Source organism: Moschus berezovskii, chromosome 4 (assembly GCF_049115385.1).
Source record: "Moschus berezovskii isolate FMDL1 chromosome 4, NW_MosBer_1.0, whole genome shotgun sequence".
Taxonomy (NCBI): Eukaryota; Metazoa; Chordata; class Mammalia; order Artiodactyla; family Moschidae; genus Moschus; species Moschus berezovskii.
Genome location: NC_142463.1, coordinates 29,437,341 through 29,464,202, shown reverse-complemented (window position 1 = coordinate 29,464,202; position 26,862 = coordinate 29,437,341). Strand labels below are relative to the sequence as shown.

The following is a 26,862-nucleotide window of genomic DNA, read 5'->3' as shown; positions in this document are numbered from 1 at the left end:
TAATCCCTCTGCCCTCAGCATCCTCACCTGTACAAGGGCCCAGTAAGACTACTGTGTCAAGAGGCCAAGACCAGAGACCGCCTGGATGTAAAGGCCCAGCCCAGGGGCAGCAACAAGACAGGCGAGTTCCCAGGCACAGAGAGCAGGCAGGGAGTTGAGACAGAACTGAAGCCGTGTCCCCTCCCACCACCTGGCCTCCACTTGCCTGTCCAGGCGGATCTTCTTCCTGGCACTGGCCTCTCAGTACCGCCGCTCACCATCCTGGGGAGAGGAGCCCAGACAGATTGAGGTGGGGGTAGGACAACCAGCTCGCCCAGCCCCCATTACCGCCTGCCTTCCTTCCCCAAAGGGCCCAAGGAGACCCTCCCTGCAGTCCTAAAGTGGATTTCAGGTGGCACAGGAGCAGCCTGAACAGAGCAGTGCCCGGTAACTGAGGTCCAGCCCCAGCTTCCCCTCACACCCCTGAGTGTCTTTGGGAACACCACCCGCTCTCACTAAACCTGTTTCCTTCTCCATGAAAGGGGACTCGCTACGGGCAGGCACGCTTCTGAAGTGTTTCCCATGCCAGACTTCAACTAAGCCTCATGACAGCCCTCCGTGGATGGCACCAGTACTACCCCCATTTTATTTTATTTTGGTGGTGCCATGCAGCTTGTGGGATTTCAGTTCCCAACCAGGGACTGAACCTGGGCCATGGCAATACTTTGGCCACCTGATGGGTGGAGCCGACTCATCTGAAAAGATCCTGATGCTGGGAACGATTGAAAGCAAAAGGAGAAGGGGACAACAGAGGATGAGATGGTGAGTTAGCATCACCGACTCAATGGGCATGAATTGAGAAAACTCAGGGATATAGTGAAAGACGAAGGAGCCTGACATGATGCAGTTTATGGGGTCTCAAAGAGTCAGACGGGCTTCCCTCATGGCTCAGATAGTAAAGCATCTGCCTGCAATGCGGGAGACCTGGGTGCCATCCCTGGGTTTGGAAGATCCTCTGGAGGAGGATATGGCAACCCATTCCAGTACTCTTGCCTGGAAAATCCCATGGTTGGAGGAGTCTGGTAGGCTACATTCCATGGGGTCACAAAGAATCAGACACAACTGAGCGACTTCACTTTCTTTTCTTTCTTTCTAAAGAGTCAGACATGACTTATCAACTCAACAACAACAACAACAATTAGATATAATTGTTTCATGCAATCAGTTTTTGTTTTGATTTAACCACTATCTCACAAATGAATATTTTATCTGATCATGTAACTGAGCAGGACTCTATGGGGCCTTCCAGGGACAGAACCACCTCCTCCTTTTCCTCCACTTGTCTCTTGTTTATAGGAAAACTTTAGCCTCCTAGGCCTTCCTCAAAGTTCCAAAGAATAAATTTAATCAGAGAAGTGAGAAAATGCAGAAGCAAAGCAAAACAGTCAAACAAGACAAAATAAGTTTAGCCATTAAACAAAGTCATGGACATTTTATTCCTCCTCAAGGGCTATAGATAGTATTCTGAGCCATGTCCTTTTAACTGTTTTGCAGAGAATGAAACCTCCACCAGGTAGAAGAAGTTAACTGTGTGCTGCCCACAAGCATGTAGACCCTAGTCCACTTGGAACCAGAAGGTTGATGATGTTGATCCCCAACTACCTCACCGTCAACCTATCAGAAGAATGTCTACACAATCACACACCCCACAACGTCCCTCCCTCCCTCCCTAACCCTGTCTTTAAAATCCTTTTCCTAAAGCCATTGGGGAGTTTGGGTCTTTTAAGCACTAACTACCTAAAGTCCTTGCTTGGTGCCAGGTAATAAATGCTGCACTTTCCTTCACCGCAACCCAGGGTCAGGAGATTGGCTTTACTGCACACAAGGGGGCAAGTGGACCCAAGTTTGGTTCAGTAGTGATCATTTTTTAAATTCCATCACAGACCTTCCATCTGGGATCAATTTCCTTCTGCCTGAAGAATAGCCTTCATAAATTCCTCAATAAGAATTTATTAGTGATGGGGCTTCCTGTGGTTGAGAGTCTGCCTGCCAATACAGGGGACTTGGGTTCGATCCTTGGTCCAGGGATATCCTGCATGCTGTGGAGCAACTAAACCTCTGCACAGCAGCTACTGAGCCTGCGCTCTAGAGCCTGGGAAGTTGCAACTGCTGAGCCCCGGAGCTGCAACTGCTGAGCCCCGGAGCTGCAACTGCTGAAGCCCGTGGAGCCCCTGCTCAGTGACAAGAGAAGAGCAGCCCATGCACTGCAACAAAGGGTAGCCCCCACTCGCTGCAACTAGAGAAATCCTATGTGCAGCAACAAAGACCCAGCACAGCCAAAAATAAACAAATAAAATTTTTAGAGAATAATTTATTAGTGATACTCAGTTCTTGTTTACAAAAAAATACGTTATCCTCATTCTTGAAAATACTGTCATTGCATGTAGGATTCCAGGGTGTCTGTCATTCTGTTTTAACACGTCAAAGTGAATCTCCCACTGCTCTGGTTCCCATTGACATATCTAGTTCATTATTCCACTGGAATCATTTCCCAGTCTCATCTCCTCCCATTTCCTCCTACACAGTTTCTGCTTTAGCAGCACAGTGGTTTCCCCAAGCTCATAGTAACGTTTCTTACCTTTGTGCCCTTTCTCAGGCTGTTCCTTCCATCCAGATTGCTTTTTTCCTCCCTTTCATCCCCATTTCATCTGCTTGACTCCTACTTATCTGTCAAAACTCATTGGTACCTTCTCCAGGAAGTCCTCCTTGAGCCCCTCCCCACAGCTCAGTAGGATTTTCTCTCTGCTCTTGCAGCATAGATCAGAACTGTATTACAGTGTGCTATAAATCTCTGGAAACTTGATTATTTCCCTCTCTGCACTGAGAATGCTTTAAGAACAGAGACCACATCTTACTCATCTTTGCACACCAGGTACCTGAGGCCTGGCCCGTATGTGGTGCCAAATACACTTGGCAAGTATTTTGATACTTCAGTTAAGTATTTCTTGAAGAAACGTTTTCCTCTCACTCTGGCCTCCCGCACCTCACTCCCTGCCCTGTTCTTTAACACTTAATCTGTTCCCTCTCCACTGAGGCTCTGCCTCTGAGGACATGGCTGAGTTGAAGTCTTGTCTTCCATCTTCCTTCTCTGCCTTCCCTAGAGCATCTGCTTTACCATGCTCCAAACTTAAGAATTCTCCTTCCTTGATCTCTGGAGCACTTCACTCTGCTTGTTCTCTTCCTGCCCCAGATTTTTTTTCTCTTGCATTGTTTTCCGTGTCCCCATTCCCTAACCGCCCCCCCCAAAAAAAAAAACTCCTACATCTGTGTCCCTGGGATTCTGGGCTTGGGTCTCCCCTCTCTCATTTGGGACCTTGTCCATACTCCTTGCTTTAATCATGGGATCCATGCATGTGGCTCCTGAATAAGTCAGGGTCCAAGGTGGAAAGCAAGAAACCACACTAAGTATTTCTTCCCAACCCAGGGATTGACCCGGGTCACCTGCACTGCAAACAGACTTTTTACCATCTAAGCCAGCAGGGAAACCTCATTTAAAACAGAGGAAGCAGGGACTTCCCTGGCAGTCCAGTGGTTAAGACATTTCCATTGCAGGGGACACAGGTTCAATTCCTGGTCAGAAGTGAATCTCGCATGCCTTTCAGCCAAAAAAAAAAAAATGTAAAAAAGAAAACAGTTTCATGATGATAGTGAGGAGCCAGATGGGCAGGAGGCAGGGATACCAGAGTGGGAGTAAGAGCCTTCATTGCTAGACACATTCCCTGAAGCAGAGGGAAAGAGAGGACAAAATACACTGCCTCTCTGCCTATCCCACCCTCTTACTCCAGCCAGTACCTCCCCTTGGCTGACGCAGCTGGAAGGCAAAGACAAGGGGGCAGGGTTTAACCAGAGCAGGGCCAGGGAAGAGCCAGGAGTGGATCTGCGGACACCCTGAGCTGAGACTAACGTAGCCGTATCCCTGGGAGTCCTGCCCCAGCTTGTTCATCTCCATACCCAACTTGTGACTCAGCACGTCTTACTTGAATCTTCTTCCCACAAAACACGTTCCTCCTCCCAGGTTTCTTGTTTCGATCAGTGGTCCCTGACTCTCCGAGAGACTGGCCGAAAGCTTCCAGCAAAGCCTCTGGCTCCCCCCTCCCTCTCTCCTTCCTCCACGTGGTGTCAGTTTCCAGGTCCAAGAGATTCTTAGACGAAAATATGCACAGATCCTCCCCTTTCCTCACACCCGATTCAGATCTCCTCTTCTCTCACTTTTTTTTTCTTTTACTTTGCAGCATGTGGGCTTTCTCTAGTTGCGGCACACAGGTGTACTTGCCCCACAGCATGTGGGAGTTTAGTACCCAGACCAGGGATCAAACCTCTGTCCCCTGCACTGGGAGGTGGATTCACAACCACTGGACCAGCAGGAAAGTCCCTTGTCTGGCTTCTAACAAGAGCTTCTTCGCTGGGTTCCCTACTTCCGGTAACCTTTTCCTGATTCATGCTACACCATAGCCTGCCCGTCACCAGTGAATCAGATGTGACTTTTTCCACCTTGCAGCCTCATTGCCCCACCACAGGCTCACTCAGACCTCATGACTTAACAGCCTTCTCCCAGTTCCCCTAGGATGTCCTGTGCTCTCTCCTTCTGAGCCTTGGGTCATCCTGCCGGTTATCTGGAATGGCACTTGCTCTTTGCCTCTCCCCCAGTGGAAACCCCACCCAGCCATGCAGCTCCACACTGATGTAAATCTTAGGGAAGGAAATTTTAACAGCAGATTCCAAAAGTCTTAAAAATGTGCCATTCCACTTCTAAGAATCTGGCCTAAGAACATCATCAGGAATATGGCCAGAGAGGCTCATTGGAGCATTTGCTTATTAATAAAAGACTGTAAACAATCCAGGTATCCAACATGGAAGGTAATGGTTCCATAAACTAAGGAAACAGCCATTGAATGAGATTTTATGCATCTATTAAAAAAGAAAACTGCAATCAAATGGGGAAATGCTCATATTATATATGTGAGGGAAAAGCAGATTACAAACTCATATTTTATAAATTATATACATACATGAACAACACATCATCTTCATAAAGCATTTGGTAGGTACCAGGTACTGTCACAAATGATTTACACGTGTTTTTTCATTAACCCTCACGACAACCCTACAAGGTAGTAAGTGAGGAAACTCAGGTGCCGAGAGGTGAAGTACTGCCCTAGGTCACACAGCTAGTGAGTGTCAGGGCTAGAAGGGAGGACAGGCAGCCCAGAGCCTGTGCATTTAGACCTGCTGTCCCCCACAAGCAGTGGAAAATCTACCGTTTTTTTAAACAGGCAAATATACATATTCCACAGGCCAGATTATGCCACTTTAAAACCCAACAAGTACAATGAATGTTGGGATGTGGTCCAGAGCAATATCACAAGACAATTCTTTTCGAAGGTTGTTTTTCATGTATGCATAGAAAAAAAATGTAGAACAATATACATCACAACTTTAATAATAACTTTCTCAGAAGGACAATATTATTATTTGTTTCTTTTCTTTTTTACTACCTTCGACTTTTCTTCAAAAATCTGAAATATGTGTATAGTACAAGTTTCCTAGTTTTTGGTTTTAAAAACAGTGTATGATCCAATTAGGGCAGCAGCTGTGCCGTACTGGTGTCTCTGCCCTCGACATCTAACACAGTAAATGGCACAGAATAGGTTGTATATTGTCACCTTGCTTATTTAACTTCTATGCAGAGTACATCATGAGGAACGCTGGGCTGGAAGAAGCACAAGCTGGAATCAAGATTGCTGGGAGAAATATCAATAACCTCAGATATGCAGATGACACTACCCTTATGGCAGAAAGTGAAGAGGAACTCAAAAGCCTCTTGATGAAAGTGAAAGAGGAGAGTGAAAAGGTTGGCTTGAAGCTCAACATTCAGAAAACAAAGATCATGGCATCTGGTCCCATCACTTCATGGGAAATAGATGGAAAAACAGTGGAAACAGTGTCAGACTTTGTTTTTTTGGGCTCCAAAATCACTGCAGATGCTGATTGCAGCCATGAAATTAAAAGACGCTTGCTCCTTGGAAGGAAAGTTATGACCAACCTTGATAGTATATTAAAAAGCAGAGACATTACTTTGCCGACCAAGGTCCGTCTAGTCAAGGCAATGGTTTTTCCCGTGGTCATGTATGGATGTGAGAGTTGGACTGTGAAGAAAGCTGATCGCCGAAGAATCGATGCTTTTGAACTGTGGTGTTGGAGAAGACTCTTGAGAGTCCCTTATACTGCAAGGAGATCCAACCAGTCCATTCTAAAGGAGATCAATCCTGGATGTTCATTGGAGGGACTGATGCTAAAGCTGAAACTCCAATACTTTGGCCACCTCATGAGACGAGTTGACTCACTGGAAAAGACTCTGATGCTGGGAAAGGTTGGGGGCGGGAGGAGAAGGGGACGACAGAGAATGAGATGGCTGGATGGCATCACCGACTCTGCGGACATGAGTTTGAGTGTACTCCGGGAGTTGATGATGGACAGGGAGGCCTGGCGTGCTGTGATTCATGGGGTCGCGGAGAGTCGGACACGACTGAGCGACTGAACTGAACTGAACTGAGGTACTCGGTAAAAGTGAAACGGATGTCCTTTAGTTATAGATCCTGCCTCCTGGACAGTCACTCTAGAAAGGGATTGCAGGATAATGTGAGTCCACAAAGCCCAAGGATATGAAACAACAGCAGGCAATTTTCACAGAAAAGAGGCTACTAAGTATAGGAAATCATTTCAATGCTGCATTCTGAGGACTCGGTAACCACTTTTCTCTTTGAAACTAAGTATTTTGAGTGGTTTATTATAAATGTACGATGACAGTTGTGAACATCAGTTGATTTTTTGGGGGGAGGGGGCAGGAGCTTGAGAACTGAGTATGTTGGTTGCCTTGCTGCTTAAAATAAAATGGGTGTTTTGGTAGCTCCCTGGTAGCTCAACTGATAAAGAATCCACCTGCAAAGCAGGAGACCCCTCTTCCATTGCTGAGTCAGGAAGATCCGCTAGAGAGGGGATAGTCTACCCACTCCAGTATTCTTGGGTTTCCTTGGTGGCTCAACTGGTAAAGAATCCACCTGCAATATGGGAGACCTGGGTTTGAGCCCTGCATTGGGAAGATCCCCTGGAGAAGGGATTCTGTACCAGTATTCTGGCCTGGAGAATTCTATGGACTATATAGTCGCAAAGAGTCAGATAGGACTGACTTCCCTTCATACTTCCTTAAATAAAATGGCCACAGTGCTTGCCCTTGAAGAGGTCTCAGTTATCAACAATCTTAAGGGAAGTAAGGGAGTGTAGGAACAAAGGGAAAACCCTCAAGAAACAATAGTTCAGATAAAACAGAGTCCTAGTTCTTCCTCAAGGGATACATGTAAACAATCTGACAGGGAGTTTTGCCAGAACTAAAAGGCTTCCACCCAGGTGGAGGATGGGATGTTGACCTTTCCTGATCTTCATGATTTCAATCAACTAAAACTTGGACTCCATCATCATTTGCCTCAGTTCTATGGGGAATTCTCCTCTGCCCAAGCCCCTTCATAAACAAACATGTATCCTTACTTGTAACTTCTCCTATTTTGCTGTTCCTGGAGATGCTGCTTTGGGAAAGTAATAAATCCTTCTCTGGATCTTTGGCTTGGTTGTGTCTTTTGACTTGGCACTGACAAGACGGTGAACCCAGTTTTCAGGTAAGGGGCTGGTAATTGAAGTGACCAAGGAAAGAGAAGTTGGGTCTGGGCGGACCTGTGATTGTTCTGAGTGGAATGGCCTGGGAGGTCACGTGGCTCTGTGGCAGGGAATGGGGAGATAAGAGGTGTGGAGGTGGGCCCCCTCCAGCCATTCCTGAATAGCAGCTTCCAGAATCATTCTCCAAAATGGGAAGCTGAGCATGTCCCTCTCCTGCTTATCTCACAGATGAAGGTTCCCTATGCCCTCCTGGTTGGAGTCAAGCTCTTTATCAGGGTGACCCAGCCCTGCTAGCCTCCCCAGCCTTCTCCCCTGAGCACCCCTGTCTCCCACATGTCAGGGTCCAGTCCCACTGCACAGCTGCCCTCCTGAGCAAGCCCTTCTCCCACATGCTCTGTTTGCTGCACACATGCTGCCCCCTCGTCTAGAACAAGCTTTCCTAGCCCTGGTCCCAAATGGCTCTCCAAGTCCTCCACATCTCCCCTGAAAGTCACATGGCCCGCCGAGGAGGCTGGGGTTCTCACTTCCCCTGTGCTCATCAGGGATCCATCAGGTCCCACCTCGGAGGCCCTGCTATTGCCCATCTTTACAGGCTGTAACCCCACTGCCACAGCATCAGCGCTAGAATGGCAGCTCCACCTAAGAGATGCTGGAGTCCCTCACAACCCCCATGTTCTCCTCTCCTACCATATGTCACAGGGGGCTGATGGTCCCCAGAGCTAGCATGGTACTGGGCACAGAGTGGGGCTCAGTACCATCATCAATTATCTGCCTCATGAGGAGTGTCATAGGCAATGGGGTCCTTTGTGGCCTGGAGACCAACCCAGAAGTCTTCCTCCTGCCAAAAGCTAGAGCTGAATAAAGTCACTCTTCCTCAAAGACAGCCTGCAGAGGCCACAGAGCTGAGAGAGCCTGCTATGATGAGTGCCTCAGAACCCATCAGCATCCTTTCCAGGGTGGATAACACACAGCCTGCTGGGTGGAAAGACCCAGGCTTATACCCCAGCTCTGCTGCTGACCAACTCCCACTCCCTCATCTGAGATGCAGGAGTGATGCTTCCCCCACAAGAGTGTCGCGAAGACTAAATAAGCACACAGTTCTAAAACTGATGCCAAGCAGGGGTCTGTGGGGCACCTGGGCACTGAGGTCTCTTTGTCATTTCTCATAGGTCAGAATCCAGGCTCCATGACCTCTTGGTTCCTACTGGCAGGACAGTTGCTAATCAAGGGAGGAACAGCATCTGAACCACCTGAGGCAGATTAAAGGGACCATAGAGGCTTATCAAGATAAGAGACTAGGTCACCTGAGACCCTGCAAACCCTAATCTTGCAAGCAACCCCACCCTTTAGAAACTTTGCAGAAGGCATGCAGACTGTTACTGCATTGATCCTTATCACATACTCCTGCCTGACTAGGTAACCTCTCCCTAGTCACCAAGGAGGGGGACACACTTCTTGGGCAACTTGCCTGCCGTGTTCCTCCTTTGCCTGGCAAAGGAATAAAGCCACTTTTTCCTTCTCCTCCATAACTCTGTCTCCGTATTTCTGTTTGAAATTGGTGCACAGACAGCCAAGACTTTGGAAGCAAAACAAGGGCTGTTTGTATGTGGAAAGCCCTAGTAAGAGCTAAGTTTCAGACTGTCTCCAACATCACCTTTACTCATTATTGTCAAGTCCGGCAGCACCTTGCTGTCCTCCATCTCCAGGCACAGATGACCACCCCTTTCTTCTCTAAGAGACCCTTCTATTGGTTCCCTGGGCCCTTCCCACCTCTTGTCATTCTATCCCACAACACTTAGCCAATTTCTCTTCCCCTACCATCCCTAAAGTCTGTAGTCCCCAAAAGTCTGCCTGCACCCCCTTCTCTCTTTTGCCTTGAGCAGGAAAAGATGCTCACAGCTTCATGTTTGGTCCAGAGTCCGAGAATCTACATCCAATTCCTTCCTGGGCAGCTCTTCAGGGACACCCAGAGCCCCCATGACCTGAGGACACGTAAACCAAACTCCCTCCTGACCTCCTTACTCCCCAGATTCCCTGGATCTGCCCACCTGGGCATCCTTCTAATCACTCCTACACTCACACACACTCACTTGAGTAAACAAGGCCCCTGCTGGATTTCTCTGTACACTTCTGTAAACCCCAGTTCCCCATGCATATGGCAGTTGGCTCTTGGACTGATTTAAACTCCAGGGTCTCTGAAATAGGGACAGTCTCTGTTTTCCCACACCAGGAACCATAGGACACCCTCTGTGCCAGGCAGTGACCAGTCTCTCCGCTGTGGACTCAGAAGTGGCCTGTAGCAGCCCAGGTCAGCATGCCAGTTCTATCAATTTCAATCCCAGATAGATAATCTATCTGAAAGTGAAGTTGCTCAGTCGTGTCCGACTCTGCAACCCCACGGACTATAGACTACCAGGCTCCTCTGTCCATGGGATTTTCCAGGCAAGAGTACTGGAGTGGGTTGCCATTTCCTCCTCCAGAAGATCTTCCCGACCCAGGGATTGAACCTGTGTCTCCAGCATTGTAGGCAGACGCTTTATCAACTGAGCCACCAGGGAAGTCCAAAATAGGGCTAATCCGGGATTTGAACCCAGGACCTCTCACACCCTAAGTGAGAATCATACCCCTAGACGAACGAGCCACTAATCTCTCTGGGATAGAAGGAAAATTCATATTCCTCTGGCAGATCTAGTCTGTTCTTGTCACTCACCCTTGCCTAACCTTCCAGACTCCCTAGGGCAGGGCAGAAAGAAGGAAGTCCTCCTTTTATGCAGGGGAAGAAAACCTCCAGGTCTTTAGGAAAATGAGGTCAAACTGGGTCCAGATCCCTAGTCCCCCAGCTCTCAGGCTGGAGCAGACAGGCAGCAGGGGAGGGCAGTGATGGGCTCCATCTAACATCTGCTGCTGTCTCTTACTGTGCTCAAAGGTCATTTTGGAGGTGGCAGGATTTTCTGCTTGACCTGTTAAGATCCTGGGGGAGAGAGAGGAGGAGGAGCACAGGAAGGTAGGCGGGGCCTCCAAAGCTGCCTTTTGGGACATTCCAGGCCTGCAGGAGCTGTTCTGCCAGGAGGAGATTTAAGCACTGTCAAGGCTCCTTCCTCCCTCTGGATCCCAGCTCTCAGAGCCTCAGGAGACTCTGCCCTTGAGGGGTACTCCCCTCACAGGGTCATCATGGCAAACAACAAGGGGTGCTGGAAGTGGGCCGTTGTGGGCAGTGTCAGTGCGGCTCTGGGGCTCGCCGTTGCGATGATCGTGGTCTTCTCACTGCAGAAACGCACCATCCTGCCAGGTAGGTGCACCCAGCCCTGCTATCTAGGGGTGTCTTCCCCATCCCTCACCCTTTGCCCTGTTCTGTCCCCATCGACAGCCCTGTTGGCCTCTGCTCTCCTCCCCATTGTTGCTGCTGTTACGTACCAAAGTCGTCTCTGACTCTTTGCAGCCCCATGGACTGCAGCACACCAGGCTTCCCTGTCCTTTACTCTCTCCCGGAGCTTGGTAAAAGTCATGTCCTTTGAGTCCACGATTCTATCCACCCATCTCATTCTCTGTCGTCCCCTTCTCCTCCTGCCTTCCATCTTTCCCCTCATCAGAGTCTTTTCCAGTGAGTCCCTCTTCGCATCAGGTGGCCAAAGTATAGGCGTTTCAGCTTCAGCGTCAGTCCTTCCAATGAGTGTTCAGAGTTGGTTTCCTTTAGAATTGACTACCAAGACTTATCCTCCATCCACAGCTCTACTTGCCCCTCCCATCACCAAGCCCACCAAGATTTGATCTCCACCAAACAGTCTCAATGGCGAGCCACTCCAGTACTCTTGCCTGGAAAATCCCATGGATGGAGGAGCCTGGTGGGCTGCAGTCCGTGGGGTCGCTAAGGGTCGGACACGACTGAGCGACTTCACTTTCACTTTTCACTTTCACACATTGGAGAAGGAAATGGCAACCCACTCCACTGTTCTTGCCTGGAGAATCCCAGGGATGGGGGAGCCTGGTGGGCTTCCGTCTATGGGGTCACACAGAGTCGGATACGACTGAAGTGACTTAGCAGCAGCAAACAGTCTCATTAACTTTGTTTCCTTTCCTCTTTACCAGGCTTCAGCTATCCTTCCATGCTCCTGGATGAACACTTCTTATTGGAGGGTCATGCAGGCATCACACTCAGCGGACTGAGCTGAACTGTCACCCTCAACCCCTTGCACCTTCTCTGATGAAGGGTCCTCCATCCACATGGGGACCTGGGAGCAGCCTCCTCTCCTTCTGCCTCATGCCTGTATCTTCAGTCCTGTGCCTCGAGGCTTCTTCCTTCCCATCCTCTATCTCCATTCCCTGCTCACCTTAACCTCTCAGCTGCCCCTCTCCTGCTGGACCCCTGCCTCAGCCCGTCCCTTCCCACACAGTCTCTGCTGCCAGCCTGCTCTCACCAATCCATGCTCGCCCTGCCACTAAGGAGCACTTTCTAAACACAAACTTGTTAGCTGTCTCCAGCACATACCCCACTTGTTTTTGCTGGCGCCCAGGGTCCTTTACAACCAGATCACAGCCCTCTTTTCCAATCTTGTCCTATCTCATTTCTCTGTGTCTGTACCAGAGCAATGGCTATTCTTTTAAGCAACCACATTTCTATGGCCAACCCTTTTTCTTATACTTTCCTATCTGTCTGGAATAACCTAGTCCCCTCTTTTGGTTAAATTTACACACCCATCCTTCTAGGTCTCCCTTAAATATTCCCTTATCGGTGAACTTTCCAATGTCCCCAGGCTGGTCCAGAGCATCCTTGTGCTCAGGACCCCACACGTTTCTCTCTCACAGCACTGATGACTCTGGGGTCCACTATCTTTCTGCTAGATGGCAGGCTGGACATGGCCCTGGGGCCCAGAAAGGATTAGTAGGATGTACAGACAAGAGTCTTGGCCTTGGGCAAGAACTGATGCTAACAGCCTCGTTGGCCTTGATTCCAGGCTGTGAACAGAATGGGACCTGCCGCTCTGATGCAGACATGCTGGACTACCTGCTAAGCTTGGGTCAGATCAACCAAAGGGACGGCCTGCTGGTCACCTGGTACCATGCTGCCAACAGCAAGGAGCAAATGAAGGCTGCCCTCAGCAGTAAGTCCAGTTGCCAGGATGGGGCAGGCTGGGGCAGAGGTGGAGAAGATGGAGGGAGGGTGGAGGCAAGGCTCACAGCATTACCTGTGCAGTAGCATTGGGATGGGTATGGATGCATTCTTGCCATCATCCACTTGAGAGAGTGAGAGCTTACTGGTTATGTTACTGGCTCAGGTTGTAGGGAGATGTCTGGGTCCAAGGTCATATCCTGCTGTCATCTTTTCAAGATGAAAGGAAGGGGCCCCAAATTTGTGCACTCTTCAGAAGTGAGTTTCAGGTTCAGTGGCTCTGGGGTGGGGCCTGAGAATTTGCATTGCTAGTAAGTTTCCAGGTGGCTCTAATGTTGTGAGCCGGGGATCACACTTTGAGAATCACTGCTCTACCCAAAACCCTCAGTTTTAGGGAAGTGAGATCCTGAGTGAGAGAGGATCTTGTCCACGGTCACACAGTAGGTCTGAAGTAGAACAAGACCCAGGCTCAAGGCCTCTGGCTCTTACCTCCTGCAGAGTCACCAGCAGGGGGCCTGGGAGTAAGAGACAGGGAAAGGATTGCTGAGTGAATGAGTCCTGAGAGAGACTTCTTGGAGGAGGCAGGCTTGGCCCTCAGCAGAGGGGAGTGCTTCCGCAGGCTGGGTGGAGCCACTCTGCTATTGCTTCAGGATTGGGAGGCTAATGGTGAGACATGGGTCAGAAGGAGGAGCTAGAGAACTCCCTGGCAAGAGGGAGAACTCTTATCTGGGAGATAAGACCTGAGGGAAGGCAAAGAGGCTCTGCCAGCCCCAGGCTCATCTCAGGTAAGTCCTAGGGCAGCAGATAGAGATCAAGCTCCACCAAGTTGTGACCTTGGCCAAGAAGAAAGCTAAGGGTGTCAACTAGGTGGTGCCCAACCGCCTGGAGCATGCAGAGCAACCAGTCAGTATAGCCACAAGGGTAGGGATCCTGAGGGGAAGCAATGGTAGGCCAGAGTTCCACTGATGGAATCACACCGGACATCTATGTGGATGGGAGGGGCCAGAGCAAAGGCCTGGAAGGCAGACAGAAGTGGGCTCAAATTCTACATTTTACCATTTACCAAAGGAGTGGTTTGGGATAAGTGACTTCACTCATCTGCAGCTCAATTTTTCCATCTGCAAATATGGACTGGTAGGATGAAACCAGGGCACTTTCGGTCATGAAAGAGGTCATTATTAGTAACTAAGCTGAAACAACAGGAATACTCCAGACTAATTGAGTGATTTCCTCCATGTAGATGATAATTAAAACACAGTGAATGCAACACAATGGATATTTTATTATTTACCTCTAGTAAATGAGGGAAGGGAGGCACAGAGAAGTCAAGTAACCTGTCTAAGGTCACACAGCTTGCAAGTGTTAAAGCGGGGACTGGAAGCTAGCAGTCTTGGGTTCAGGGTCTGCGCATGGAGCCATGGTGCTCCTCCTCCCACATGTGATGTGTAGAGCTCCTGGGCCGGGGGAGGGGAGGGTGGGCCTGGGAACTTCCTGTGGGCTCCCTGTGGAGAGCAACACTCCTCACCTGTCTGCACCCCTTAGAACCAGGGCTCCTACTGTAGCTTCAGGAACATGAATCTTCCCTCATCTCCTCTTCCCTCATAGCCACCCCCAGCCCCCCAAACAAGTTGGCTCTCAGATTCAGGATCCGGAAAGCACTGAACAGGTGTGAATGGCCATGCAGGAGGAAGCTGGATTCAGGTGCTGATCACAAGGAGGCAGGTTAGACCCATCCATCTTGAGTCCACCTCACTGAGCATTTGCTGGGCCCCTGCTCTGCACCCAGCTTGAGAGGAGGTGTCGAAATGAGTGAGACACAGTCCTGAGTTCAGGGGCTACCAGCATCTCAAGGGAGGCAGCTGGTGGAGGTCAAGCCAGGCAGCAGCTTCAGAAAGTGACCAGGACTGCGTCCTGGGTTCCAGCCCTGGCTCCCTCCCAGTGTACTGCCACTTTCCCCAGACTGGACCCGGCCCATTTTAGATGGGGAAGGAGACCCCTTAGCATCCATTCTCTTTAGCTACCCTCTTATCTGCCGAGGTACCCACCTGGGGCCTGGCCTCTCTGGGCCTTGCTGGGTCCCAAACCCCTCTGCATCCCTCTCTCAGCATCCCCAGGTAACCAAGTAAAAACAAGAAAGCAGAAGAAATACAAGCTGCCTTCATATACCCCTTCACAGTTTACAACCTGTTTTTTTTAATTTTTATTTTTTAATACAACATACTTTTATTTCCATGTTTTTTAGTTAAAACCCAGAGAGATTCACCCCCTTCTTGGCAGTGAGGACACCAGGGAGTCCGGAGTGCTGGGCCAGAGATAAAATATGAGGATGAACTGGGCCAGTGCAAAGTGTCTGACACAGGGCTGGGGACAGCCTGGCACTCAGCTTCCTCTCCCTTCTGGAAATCCAGACACCGAGGCTTTAGAGAAATTTGCAAAAATTCTCTGCAACTTTGTGCACGCTCTTTTACTGTTCTGGACCTGGGCTCGTTGAGCTTAACTTTTTTCTCTTTTGGCTGCACTGTGAGGCCTGTGCGATCAGGTCCTCAACCAGAAACCAAACCTATGCCATCGGCACTGGGAAGACAGAGTCCTAGCCACTGGACCACCAGGGAAGTCCCTGATCTCAGCTTTTTCTATCATTCATTTATCCAGTCTTTTGCCATCCAACAAACATTTCTGAAGCTCCTTTTTGAGGCCTGGTACCGTCTTGGCACCGGAAATCCAAGTGATGGGCACCATAGACCTGAAGCCTGCTCCCAGCCCTCAGGCTCAGGAAGGATGGTGCTATATGAGTAGCTCATGGGGCCTGAGCGCTCAAAGGATACGCTGCCAGCCTGACTTTGACTGAGTGTGTGGCTTGGGGATAGCCTCCTTGATATTTTAAGCCAACACCCGCACATGAGCTGGAGGTGGCCTAGTAAAACTGGCGGGAAGAGTGTTGCCATGGCAACAGCCAGGTGTAGGAGCCCAGAGATGGGAGACAAGATATTTGAGCTTCGAGGCTCAAAGTGTGGTCTGTGGATCGGCAGTCTGGGCATCACTGGGGAGCTTGGTAGGTGCCCCAGCTCAGATCTACTGAGCAGAACTTGCATCTGAACAGTTCCTGGGTGGCTTGTGTGCACACTGATATTGGAGAAACAGGAGTGGCTGGAAGCTAGACAATGAGGGAAAGGGGGACTCGAGGTGAGACGGCAAAGTTTGTCAGGCCTGGTCCTACAGGCCCTCACAGACTATGTGCGGGCATGTGGATTGGATTCTCAGGGCTAAGGGCAGGGCTGTTTTGAATTTTTAACAGAAGTGACAGGATCAGGTGTATGGTGAATGGACTTGGAGGGGAGCAGGGCTGCAAGTATAAAACAGAAGAGGCCCCTCTGATGCCAACTATCTGTGATGGATCAGGTGCTCATAGCGACCCTACCCAGCCTTCACTCCACTCCTTGGTCAGACAGTCTGACCTGCTCTTCCCAGCCTCCTTCTCACTCAAAGTCCTTGACTCCCTCCTGGCCTGAACTCTCCCAATGGGTATCACACAGCCACCTAAGGAGTTAACTGTATGCATTTAAAAGACAAAAATAATAACAATGCTCAGGGCACTTAAGGGTGCCCAGAGAGGGACCAGCTTACATATTTCTGGCAGGCATATGAGTCAAAAGAGTTTTTTAGATAGTAATTTGATAATATGGGCTTTAAAAATATACTGCAGCCTTCCCTGGTGGTATAAAGAAGGCTGAGGGCCGAAGAATTGATGCTTTCAAACTGTGGTGCTGGAGAAGACTCTTGAGAGTCCCTTGGACTGCAGGGTGATCAAACCAGACAATCCTAAAGGAAATCAACCCTGAATATTCACTGGAAGGACTGAAGCTGAAGCTCCAATACTTTGGCCAGCTGATGAGAGAGCCTACTTATTGGGAAAGACCCTGATGTGGGAAAGATTGAGGGCAGGAGGAGAAAGAGGTGACAGGATGAGATGGTTGGATGGCATCACCGACTCAATCGACATGAGTTTAAGCCAACTCTGTGAGATACTGAAGGAGAGGAAATCTCGGCATGCTGCAGTCCATGGAGTCACAAAGATCCACACCCGACTTACCGACTGAACAACGACGGCGGATAAGAATCCACTGGATCCAGGGTTTAGGAAGGAAGATCCCACAGGCTTTGGAGCAACTAAGCCCATGTGCCACCACTACTGGGCCTGAGCTTTTGGACTCGCGAATCGGGACTACTGAGGCTGCATGCTGGAACAACTGAAGCCAGTGCGCCTGGAGCCCGTGCTCTACAGAGAAGCCACTGCAGTGAGAACCCTGGGTACAGCAATGAAGAGTAGCCCCTGCTTGCCAAAACTAGAGGAGACCTGCTCCCAGCAACCAGAAATAATTAATTTAAAAACAAACAAAAAAACGACCCTGCATGGCCCTGACTAAAGCTCCTCAGGTCAGGATAGAAAATAATCAGAAAAATCAGAAAAAAATATGCATCCTTATTTGTTAGTAGGAAACGTTTAGAGACTCCTGAAATGTCTCAGGAAAGGTGGGGAAGTAGCTAACTGAACAGGGTGACCACCCTCAATCAGGGCTTTTCCAGCTTTTTTTTTTTTTTTAGTCAAACATAGGAAAGATTAAAATTATAAATACTGAGTGGTCTCAACTATGTAAAAATTATACATAAAAATAGATGGAAATGTGGGTTAATATTTCCCTTTCTGCTTTTCTATATTTCCCAAATGTTCTATAATAAATGAGTAACACTTTGATGAGGAAAATAGATTTTAAAAAGGAACTGATCAAGTTTGTCTTCTTTCACAGGTAACGTCATGGTCCTGGAGGCAGACATCACAATAGAAGGGCTCGGCACAGTCAACGAGACAGGAGTCCCCATCATGGCGCACCCCCCAGCCATCTACAGCGACAACACCCTAGAGCAGTGGCTGGAGGCTGCGCTGGCCTCTTCCCAGAAGGGTAAGGACTTCTCTCAGCCCCTCGCCAGCTGCCAAGCCCTCCAGTACTCAGGCCACATGTGCAAGCGTTGCTCCACTAGGAGACAAGTCCACTCCCTATCAAGAGTTGCTCTTTGCCTCAGCTTTCCAAACCACTCTAGGGGCCTGGGCTCAGGGAAGGTGGGTGAAACGAGGGATGTAAAAGTGCAGGGTAAGCTGCAAAGGACCAACATGAGCATTCAGGCTCTGAATCCACGGAACTGGATACAACATGCTCAAAGCCAACTCTACCTTCCCCTCCCATGTCTCTTTGCCAATTACCAAAAGAATCCAGGCATCGCCCTAATGTCTCTCCCTCATCCCCTGCATCTACTCAGCTGCTGCATCTGCCAATTCTAACCCTGACCCTACCCCTGATCCAGTCCCATTCGCATCTTCTTTCTCTTGGATCTCCTTCCTTACTGGCTTCCTGCCTCCAAACTCTACCAAGCCCCTACCCGGGTGAGCTTTCCAAAATGCTAACTGTCATGTCACTCCCCTGCTTTAACCCTCCATGGCTCCCCATTGTCCTCAGGACAAATTATGATCTCCTTGCCCTGGCTTTCAATATCCTTCTCTAACTGGTAAAGATTCTGCCTGAAATTCAGGAGACCTGGGTTGAATCCTTGGGTGGGGAAGATCCCCTGGAGAAGGTAATGGCAACCCACTCTAGCATTCTTGCCTGGGAAATCCCATGGACAGAGGAATCTGGGCTACAGTCCATGAGGTTGCAAAGTCAGACACGACTGAGCAACTGACTCTAATTCCTCAGCTTCATCTCCTGCTCTTTAGGCTTGTGTGGCTTTGGAACCTCTCAGTCTGCCTGTCCAAGAGTCACAGTCCCTTTTCATCAGATTCTTGACAATACCTGCACCAGCCCCAAGTCCCAAGCCCTTAGCCATCATTTGCTTCCTCCCCTTGGGGATGAGGGATGGAAGATCACTCCTACATGGGCAAGTCCTTTCTCTCCAGGAGAGTTCCACCTGTTTGAAGCCTTCTTCACACCGACCCAGAGTTCTGTCCCTGTCTTCTCTCCCACCCCTGACACACACAGCACACCTGCTCTCCCTGTCCCAGGAAGTCACGTCTTCTGTTTCCTTCTTCCTTGAGCACAAGGGACCAATTTCCCAAGCCCTTGGCCCTCTCCCCACAGGCATCAAACTAGACTTCAAGAGCATCAAGGCTGTGGGCCCCTCCCTGGACCTCCTTCGGCGGCTGACAGAGCAGGGGAAAGTTAGAAGGCCTGTGTGGATCAATGCCGACATCCAGAGGGGTCCCAATGTGGGCATCTCAATAGAGGTCAATGCCACACAGTGAGTATTCACCTCTCTGCTCCAGCTACGTCCAGTCTCTTTCCTTTAGCATCTGATACAGCAGGTGCTCAGGGGACCTCTGCTGAGTTTGCCTCCAGCCACACCAGGTCGTCTGACCTCTGAGCCTTCACACATCCTGTTCCCTCTGCCTTGAATGCCTTTCCACCATTTCCTGGTGAACCAGCCATTACCTGCCCCAGACACTTCCCTGACGTCCAAGGCTGCGGAGGACCCTCCCTCACGCTTTCTCCTAACAGTCCTGATTTCACAAGGCTATCACTGTTGGATTATGGGTCTGTCCCCTTACTATAATGTTTATTCCTGGATGGCAAACAGTGACCAGGGCAGCCCTTGGCCTGCTAGAAAACTCTAAAGCCCTAACTCCTTCCCCAGCCTCCCCCTCCCACCCCCAGATGCCCCCCAGATCCCAGCACTGCCAACAACAGCACTTACATAGCACCAGCTGCACGGTGCGCTCAAGTTTACAGAGGGCCACATGAAAGGAGAGAATACATCTGAGTTCATCTTCCCATAGAAATGCCAGGTCAGGAGCACTTTTTCTTACCATTTTGCAGATAAGAAAGCAGACAAAAATTGAGGCTCAGTCTGTTGAATGTTTATTATCGGTCACATGCATTGTTTTACGTAGTCTAGTTGTAGAATACCATTTAACTCTTACAATGAGAATGAGGTAGGTACTATTATTTTTATTTTGTAATATAGGAATTATCTCACTGAGGTTAAATGACCTGCCTAAGTCTAATAATTGGCAGAGCAAACATACAAAGCCAGGTCTTTCTGACTCTCACTTCCAGCTCTCTACACATACCCATCCATTAAACCATCTTTCCAACCAGTTAGCTAGCAATGCATCCACCCAGGATTTACCTAGTCTTGAACTGTGGTGCATTTGGAAAGCAACAGTTTTGAAAATATAGTCAGTGGCCCAAGAATTAAAAAAAATGGATGATCTTCTTGGCGTGAACGTTACTCAATCTGGGAGGGGGAGAGGGTAATATTATTTGCCTATTCAAATTTGTAAGAGTTCAAAATTTGAATGACATTTTAAAATATCTGAAAATTCAGAGACTCTCACAGGTGACAGCACAGATCCCACACCTGGGGATTGGATGCATCTCCTCATCCACATGGGGATGTTTGAGAAGCTCTGTCCTGCCTGAAAGGATGCCACTTTTTAAGAATCAACGAGGTTGGGTGAGCTGCCCAAGGTCATAGTCAGGACTCAGACCGAGGCCTCCCCGGCTCCAAAGTCCATGCCCTAAAATGGGACTTTGAGCAAGCCAACATGTGCTTTAGGACTGTGCTCTAACATCTAGATACGATAGATCCTGCCTCTTTCGAGCACTCTGATGGTAACCCAGGAGATGAGGAAGGGGCTCCAGAAGACCAGCATCTCTGATTCTCTGCAGGTTTCTGGCCTTGGTCCAGGAGAAGTATCCTGAGTCAACCCTGTCTCCAGGCTGGACTACCCTATACCTGCCCTCATTCCCAAATGGGACATATACCCGGACCATGGTGGAGAAGATGCAGGAGCTGGTGGGAGCAGTGCCCCAGAAGGTGACCTTCCCTGTGCGGGCTGTCATGGTCAGGGCCGCCTGGCCCCACTTCAGCTGGCTGCTTGGCCAATCTGACAGGTGAGAACGTCCAGGCCTCTGCCACGGCCCCCACTCCCTCCAAACCCACTCCCAGTCCTGATGCCCCAACAAGATCCCAGATGCTGATGGTTAGAAGGGTCTTCATGATCATCTGGCCCAACCTCTGCTGGTGCTCACATTACCTCTCTCTGGTAATGTGTAGCCATCACTTGAGGCAGCCTGTCCAGTGTAAAGTGTTTATTTTTTTCTGCTTATTTGTTTTGGGCCCCACTAAACACCATGCAGGATCTTAGCTCCCCACCAGGGATCAAACCAGCAACCCCTGCAGTGGAAGCACAGTCTTTCCCACTGGACCACCAGGGAAGTTCCAGGAAGTGTTTATACTGAGAGGCAAGTTGCTTCCCACAGCTTCCTTTCTTGGGAGCCAGCTGTTCTCTGAGGGTGCACAGACTGCACCTATAGCCTCTGCCCCAATAGCTCTGTGGGATTGGGGGAGCCCACCCTCCCTACCTCTGCACTAGTCCCAGCTGCCCAGCACCACCTTCCTCAGCCTCTCCCCACTGGAGGCCACTCCCTTTCCTCTTCATACCTGCCCTCTAATCCAGCCCCCCAGCCCCCCACCCGTGCCCATCTCTTCTGTCCTTTTCTCTTTCCGAAGTTGTTCAGTCGCTCAGTCGTGTCGGACTCTTTGTGACCCTATGAACTTCACCACGCTATGGTTCCCTGTCCTTCACCACCTCCCAAAGCTTTCTCAAACTGTCCATTCAGTCATTGATGCCATCCAGCCATCTCATCTTGTCCCCTTTTCCTCTGCCTTCAGTCTTTCCCACTATCAGGGTCTTCTCCAATGAGCCGGATCTTTGCATCAGGTGGCCAAAGCATTGGAACTTCAGCTTTTCAGCATCAGTCCTCCCAATGAACATTCAAGACTGATCTCCTTTAGGATGGACTGATTGGATCTGCTTGCTGTCCATGGGACTCTCAAGAGTCTTCTCCAACACCACAGTTCAAAAGCATCCATTCTTCAGCACTCAGCCTTCTTTATGGTCCAACTCTCACATCCGTACATGACTAGTGGTAAAACCATAGCTTTGACTATCTGGACTTTTGTCAACAAAGTAATGTCTCTGCCTTTTAATATGTTCTCTAGGTTTGTCAAAGCTTTTCTTTCAAGGAGCAAGTGTTTTTTAATTTCATGGCTGCATTGCCCTTCTTTGGGACTTGAATAAAAACTGACCTTTTCCAGTCCTGTGGCTACCACTGAGTTTTCCAATTTTGCTGGTATACTGAGTGCACCACTTTAATAGCATTTTTTAGGATTTAAAATTGCTCAATTGGAATTCCATCACATCACCTCCATTAGCTTTGTTCATACTGATGCTTCCTAAGGCCCACTTGACTTCGCATTCCAGGATGTCTGGATCTAGGTGAGGGATCACACCATCATAGTTATCCAGGTCATTAAGATTTTTTTTTGTATAGTTTTTCTGTGTATTCTTTTCTCTCTGTATTCTTGCCACCTCTTTTTAATATCTTCTGCTTCTGTTAGGGCCATACCATTTCTGTCCTCAATTGTGCCTAATCGTATGAAATGGTCCCTTGGTGACTCTAATTTTCTTGATCTCTAGTCTTTCCCATTCTACTGTTTTCCTTTATTTCTTTGCATTTTTCACTCAGAAAGGTTTTATTTCTCCTTATTTTCTGGAGCTCAACATTCAAATGGGTATATCTTTATCTCCTTTGCCTTCACTTCTTTTCTCAGCTATTTGTAAGGTCTCCTCCAACAACCACTTTGCCTTTTTTGCATTTTTCTTGGGGATGGTTTTGATCACTGCCTACTGTACAATGTTTCGAACCTCCATCCATAGTTCTTCAGGCACTCTATCAGATCTAATACCTTGAATCTATTTGTTATTTTCACTGTATAATCATAAGGGATTTAAGTCTTACCTGAATGGCCTAGTGGTTTTCCCTACTTTTCTTCTATTTAAGTCTGAATTGGGCAATGAATTCATAATCTGAGCGACAGTCAGCTTGTTTTTGCTGACTGTATAGAGCTTCTCCATCTTTGGCTGCAAAGAGTATAATCAACCTGCTATCAGTATTGACCATCTGGTGATGTCTGTGTGTAGAGTATCTCTTGTGTTGGAAGAGGGTGTTTGCTGTGACCAGTGTGTTCTCTTGGCAAAGCTCTGTTAGCCTCTGCCTGTCTCACTTTGTAACTGCCTGTTATTCCAGGTATTTATTGACTTCCTACGTTCGCATCCAGCCCCCTATGATGAACAGGACATCTTTTTTTCATTCAATTTCGCTTCTTGGGGCATACACTTGGATTTCTGTGATATTGAATGGCTTGCCCTGGAAACAAACATTCTGCCATTTTTGAGACTGCACCCAAGTACTGCATTTCAGACTCTCGTTGACTATTAGGGCTACTCCATGTCTTCTAAGGGATTCTTGCCCACAGTGTAGATATAATGGTCACCTGAATTAAATTCACCCATTCCTATCAATTTTAGTTCACTGATTCCTAAAACGTGTCTTTGTGGGTCCTCTTTCCTAACAGAGGGCCCACAAATAGACACTCCAAGTAGGGAGGCAGGCCAGTGCATCTCCCCTCCTTAGCCTCTGCCTTCAGTCAGGGTTCCCAAGGCCTCTCTGCCACCAGCTCAGGTTCACTTCTGAACATGGGAGAGGGGCTGAGGGCTGCTGGGCCCAGGCAGGCTCTGAGCTGGCTCTCTGGATCCCAGGTACAGCCTGACGATGTGGCAGTCCGCCTCGGACCCCGTGACAGTGGACGACCTCCTCTACATCCGGGACAACACTGCCACCCACCAAGTCTACTATGACCTCTTTGAGCCTCTCATGTCTCAGTTCAAGGAGCTTGCCAGTAGGGAGGGGTCTCGGGAGGATGGGAAAGGGTGGTGGGGTGAATTCTGCACAGGGCAGCACCTAGTAGGTATGGGAGCAGAGCTTGGTGGGGCAGGCCAATGAAAGGGGAAAATCCTACGTGAGATAGGAGAAAGGAATCATTTGAAGCACCCATTGTATGCCACCCTAGGATGGAATGCTAAGCTCCACAGATCTGTGAAGCAGGGATTCCATTTTACAGACAGATAAACTGAGGTTCAAAACAGTTCTATAATTTTTACAAAGTTCTTCAGCTTAAGTGGCACAGCTCCCACTGGAAACAGCAAATTCTAAACCCCTAGCAGGGTTCCCCTTCCAAGATGCTTCCCCTTGCAGTACAGTTCCTCTGAGAGTTGCTCTAGCATTTCAGAGAACAGCTCCTCCACTGTACCTGCTAATCAATGATGCTTATTCTCTTGTCCAAAGCCCCTGTTCCCTTGACTCCAAACCTAGGAGAGCCTGCCATCAGGCCATCTCAAGGGGACCCATCAGACCCAACATTCCTGCTCTGGGAGCCATCTAGGTGAGGGAGAGGAATACCAGCTTTGGGGCCTGACTGACCTGGCTCCATCAGGCTCCAATCCCAGCAACCCTGCCCACTGGCTATAGGACCTTGGCAAGTCACCCGTCATCTACAAAACAGGGAACTCCAACTCCCTGGAAGCTTGCTGTGAGGCTTAGAGAGGATTCATGGTATACAGAAGGCCTCCGTGACTGGTGGCCTCTTCATCTTGGCAATCTGACCCACAGTGAATACCTCACGGAGGCAAAGCTACTACACTGGGGGCAGCCTGACCCCTGCTCTCCAGCACCCTGGGGACGAGGGTCTGAGCGTGGAGTGGCTGGTTCCTGACATCCAGGGCAATGGAAGCAGAGCAACAGTGCGGCTCCCAGGTAAGGTCTGCCTGCAGCCCCTGTGCTCCTAGCTCAACTGCGAGGGTGACCTCGGGGAAGCTACCTCAGGGCTCTGTTACCACAGCAACGTGGCTGCAAGGTGGGGGAGCAGTGCTGTCAAAAGTGCGGGGCTCCTGGCCTTTGGACCAGCACTTGTGAGGCTTCAGCCACATGGTGCTGCAAGAGAGGCAGGCACAGGCTTCAGAGCTGAGCTAGCAGTTCATTGGGCCACTCTGATGAGCCCCAGGCACATTCACAAAGCAGCCATTCCACCTGGAACCCAGATCCAATCAACAGACCCCATCACCTCCTGCTGTCCCTTTAACTTCAGCAAGGGCTTCTGACACCCCATGAGAACCCTAACCCCAGACACTGTTGCCTCTACTACCTCTTCCAGACCAAGAAGGCATGATCCTGCTGGACGTGGGCCTCCAGAAGCCTGCAGCTGGGGACCCCGTGCCCATCGTCCGCACCCCAGATGGCCGTGCCCTGACGCTGGAGTCCTGCCTGCAGCAATTGGCCAAACACCCCGGACGCTGGGGCGTCCACGTGTACGTAGCAGACCCCACCGCCTTGCGGCCGTCCCTGGCCACACTGGCCACCCTCTCTGCCCTTGGCCACCTGTCCAGGCCCGTGTGGGTTGGGGCCACAGTCTCCCATGGGAGTTTCACGGTCCCTGGCTATGTGACTGGCAGGGAGTTGCTCACAGCTGTGGCCGAGGTATTCCCCCATGTGACAGTGGCACCAAGCTGGCCCAAGGAAGTGTTGGGCAGTGGCTACAGGGAACAGCTGCTCACAGATATGCTGAAACTGTGCCAGGGCCTCTGGCAACCCGTGTCCTTCCAGCTGCAGGCTGGGCCTCTGGGCCAGAGCCCCGCTGGAGTCGTGGCCCGGCTGCTGGCAGCTTCTCCCCGGGCCACGGTCACGGTGGAACACAGCCCTGCCCAGGGCCAATATGCATCTGTGCGGGCAGCGCTGCTGGCAGCCAGGGCCGTGGAGAAGACCCGAGTCTACTACAGGCTGCCCCAGAGCTACCGCCAAGACTTGCAGGCGGATATTGGCACACACTGAGCACCCAGGGGTGCTGGCCTGGTGGGCCCCAGCTTCCCATGGGGTAGGCAGGAAGGAATAAAGGCCTCTGCTTCCTCCGTGCACTGCACACGTGTCCTTGGGGCAGGATGGAGTGGGAGTGGACGTGAGGTAGCCAGGGTGATGCTTAGAGGGTCTGGAGGCTGGGGGCCAGGTCGTTCCGGTTGTCCAAGAGGAACTGTTCACAAGCCTTGAAGGTGGTGTAGAACTCAGAGGAGAGGCCGGACACATTGGTGGTCACGTACTTGAGAACGCCTGGGGTGGCCTGGTTGTAGTAGGACACCTGCAGGACAGGGAGCCACGACCAGGGAGGATGAGGAGGGGGCGCTAGGGGGTACTGAGTGGGCGTGAGGCAGGGGGCGGCAGCCTTGTGTGTTAGTCCCTCAGTCGTGTCCAACTCTTTGGGACCCCGTGAACTTGTAGCCCTCCAGGCTCCTCTGTCCATGGCCTTCTCCATGCCAGAATACTGGAGTGGGTTGCCATTTCCTTCTCTGGAGGATCGTCCTGACCCAGGGATAGAACTGGGGTTTCCGCATTGCAGACAGATTATTTATTGTCTTTAGCCACCATGGAAGCCCAGTCACCTGCTAGGAAGGCAGCAAATACCAGCAGCTTCTGGGGCCTTTGAGGACTCCATGATTGGCAGGCGTGACCTCCTATAGCTGGACTCTCCTGACCCCTCCTTTGGGTGCTGACAACCTTGGCTTCCCTCTGTCACCACACACTGTACTGTCATCATGTGTCTCCCTTCTCTAGCCTGGAAGCTCTGGAGGACTGGGTCTCCAGAGCCAAGCATAAAACTCCTTTTAATGAAGGTGCTACAGCTAGAATACGGCTTCCCAGGTGGCAACAGTAGTAAAGAATCTACCTGCCAATGCAGCAGACACAAGAGACCAGGGTTTGATATCTGGGCTGTGAAGATCCCCTAGAGAAGGAAATGGTAACCCACTCCAATATTCTTGCCTGGAAAAATCCCATGGACAGAGGAGCCTGGCAGGCTACAGTCCATGGTGTGGCAGAGTAGGACACGACTAAGCCCTTGTCAGCAAATCTGCAGCAAGCAGAATAACCCCAGGGAACACTAAGTTAGCAAATGCCCAAGTCTCTACACGGGCTGTCTCAGCCCTAACAGCTGCTGTGATCTAAGGAAGCAGCACTAAGTTTCCCAGCTAGCCCACTTCCTGCCAGCCGGGCAACAATGACTGCCCTGATGAGTTTCATGGGCCCTGAGGGCCTTCCTAGACATGAAAG

The 26,862-nt window shown here is 50.0% G+C and overlaps 2 protein-coding genes across 2 annotated transcripts in view; one reads left to right on the top strand and one right to left on the bottom strand.

The window, feature by feature from the left end:
* Window positions 1-10,878: 10,878 nt before the first annotated feature.
* LOC129540339 (protein FAM151A) lies at window positions 10,879-25,593 on the top strand. Its single transcript, XM_055401387.2, has 8 exons — window positions 10,879-10,996; window positions 12,660-12,806; window positions 17,620-17,772; window positions 18,943-19,102; window positions 20,533-20,757; window positions 23,469-23,608; window positions 24,379-24,522; window positions 24,920-25,593. The coding sequence occupies exons 1-8, from the start codon at window positions 10,879-10,881 to the stop codon at window positions 25,591-25,593; spliced, it is 1,761 nt and encodes a 586-aa protein (XP_055257362.2).
* Window positions 20,911-26,862, bottom strand: part of ACOT11 (acyl-CoA thioesterase 11) — a 50,371-nt gene continuing 44,419 nt past the window's right edge. The window contains exon 16 of the mRNA XM_055402386.2: window positions 20,911-25,894. Coding sequence (XP_055258361.1) covers window positions 25,739-25,894 — 156 coding nt within the window. The 3' untranslated portion in view covers window positions 20,911-25,738. The remainder of the gene's footprint in view (window positions 25,895-26,862) is intronic.

Coding starts and splice junctions, on each gene's coding strand:
- LOC129540339 (XM_055401387.2), top strand. CDS start 10,879: ATGGCAAACAACAAGGGGTGCTGGAAGTGGGCCGTTGTGGGCAGTGTC. Junction 17,773..18,942: donor GCTGGCCTCTTCCCAGAAGG/GTAAGGACTTCT, acceptor CTCTCCCCACAG/GCATCAAACTAGACTTCAAG. Junction 24,523..24,919: donor AGCAACAGTGCGGCTCCCAG/GTAAGGTCTGCC, acceptor TACCTCTTCCAG/ACCAAGAAGGCATGATCCTG.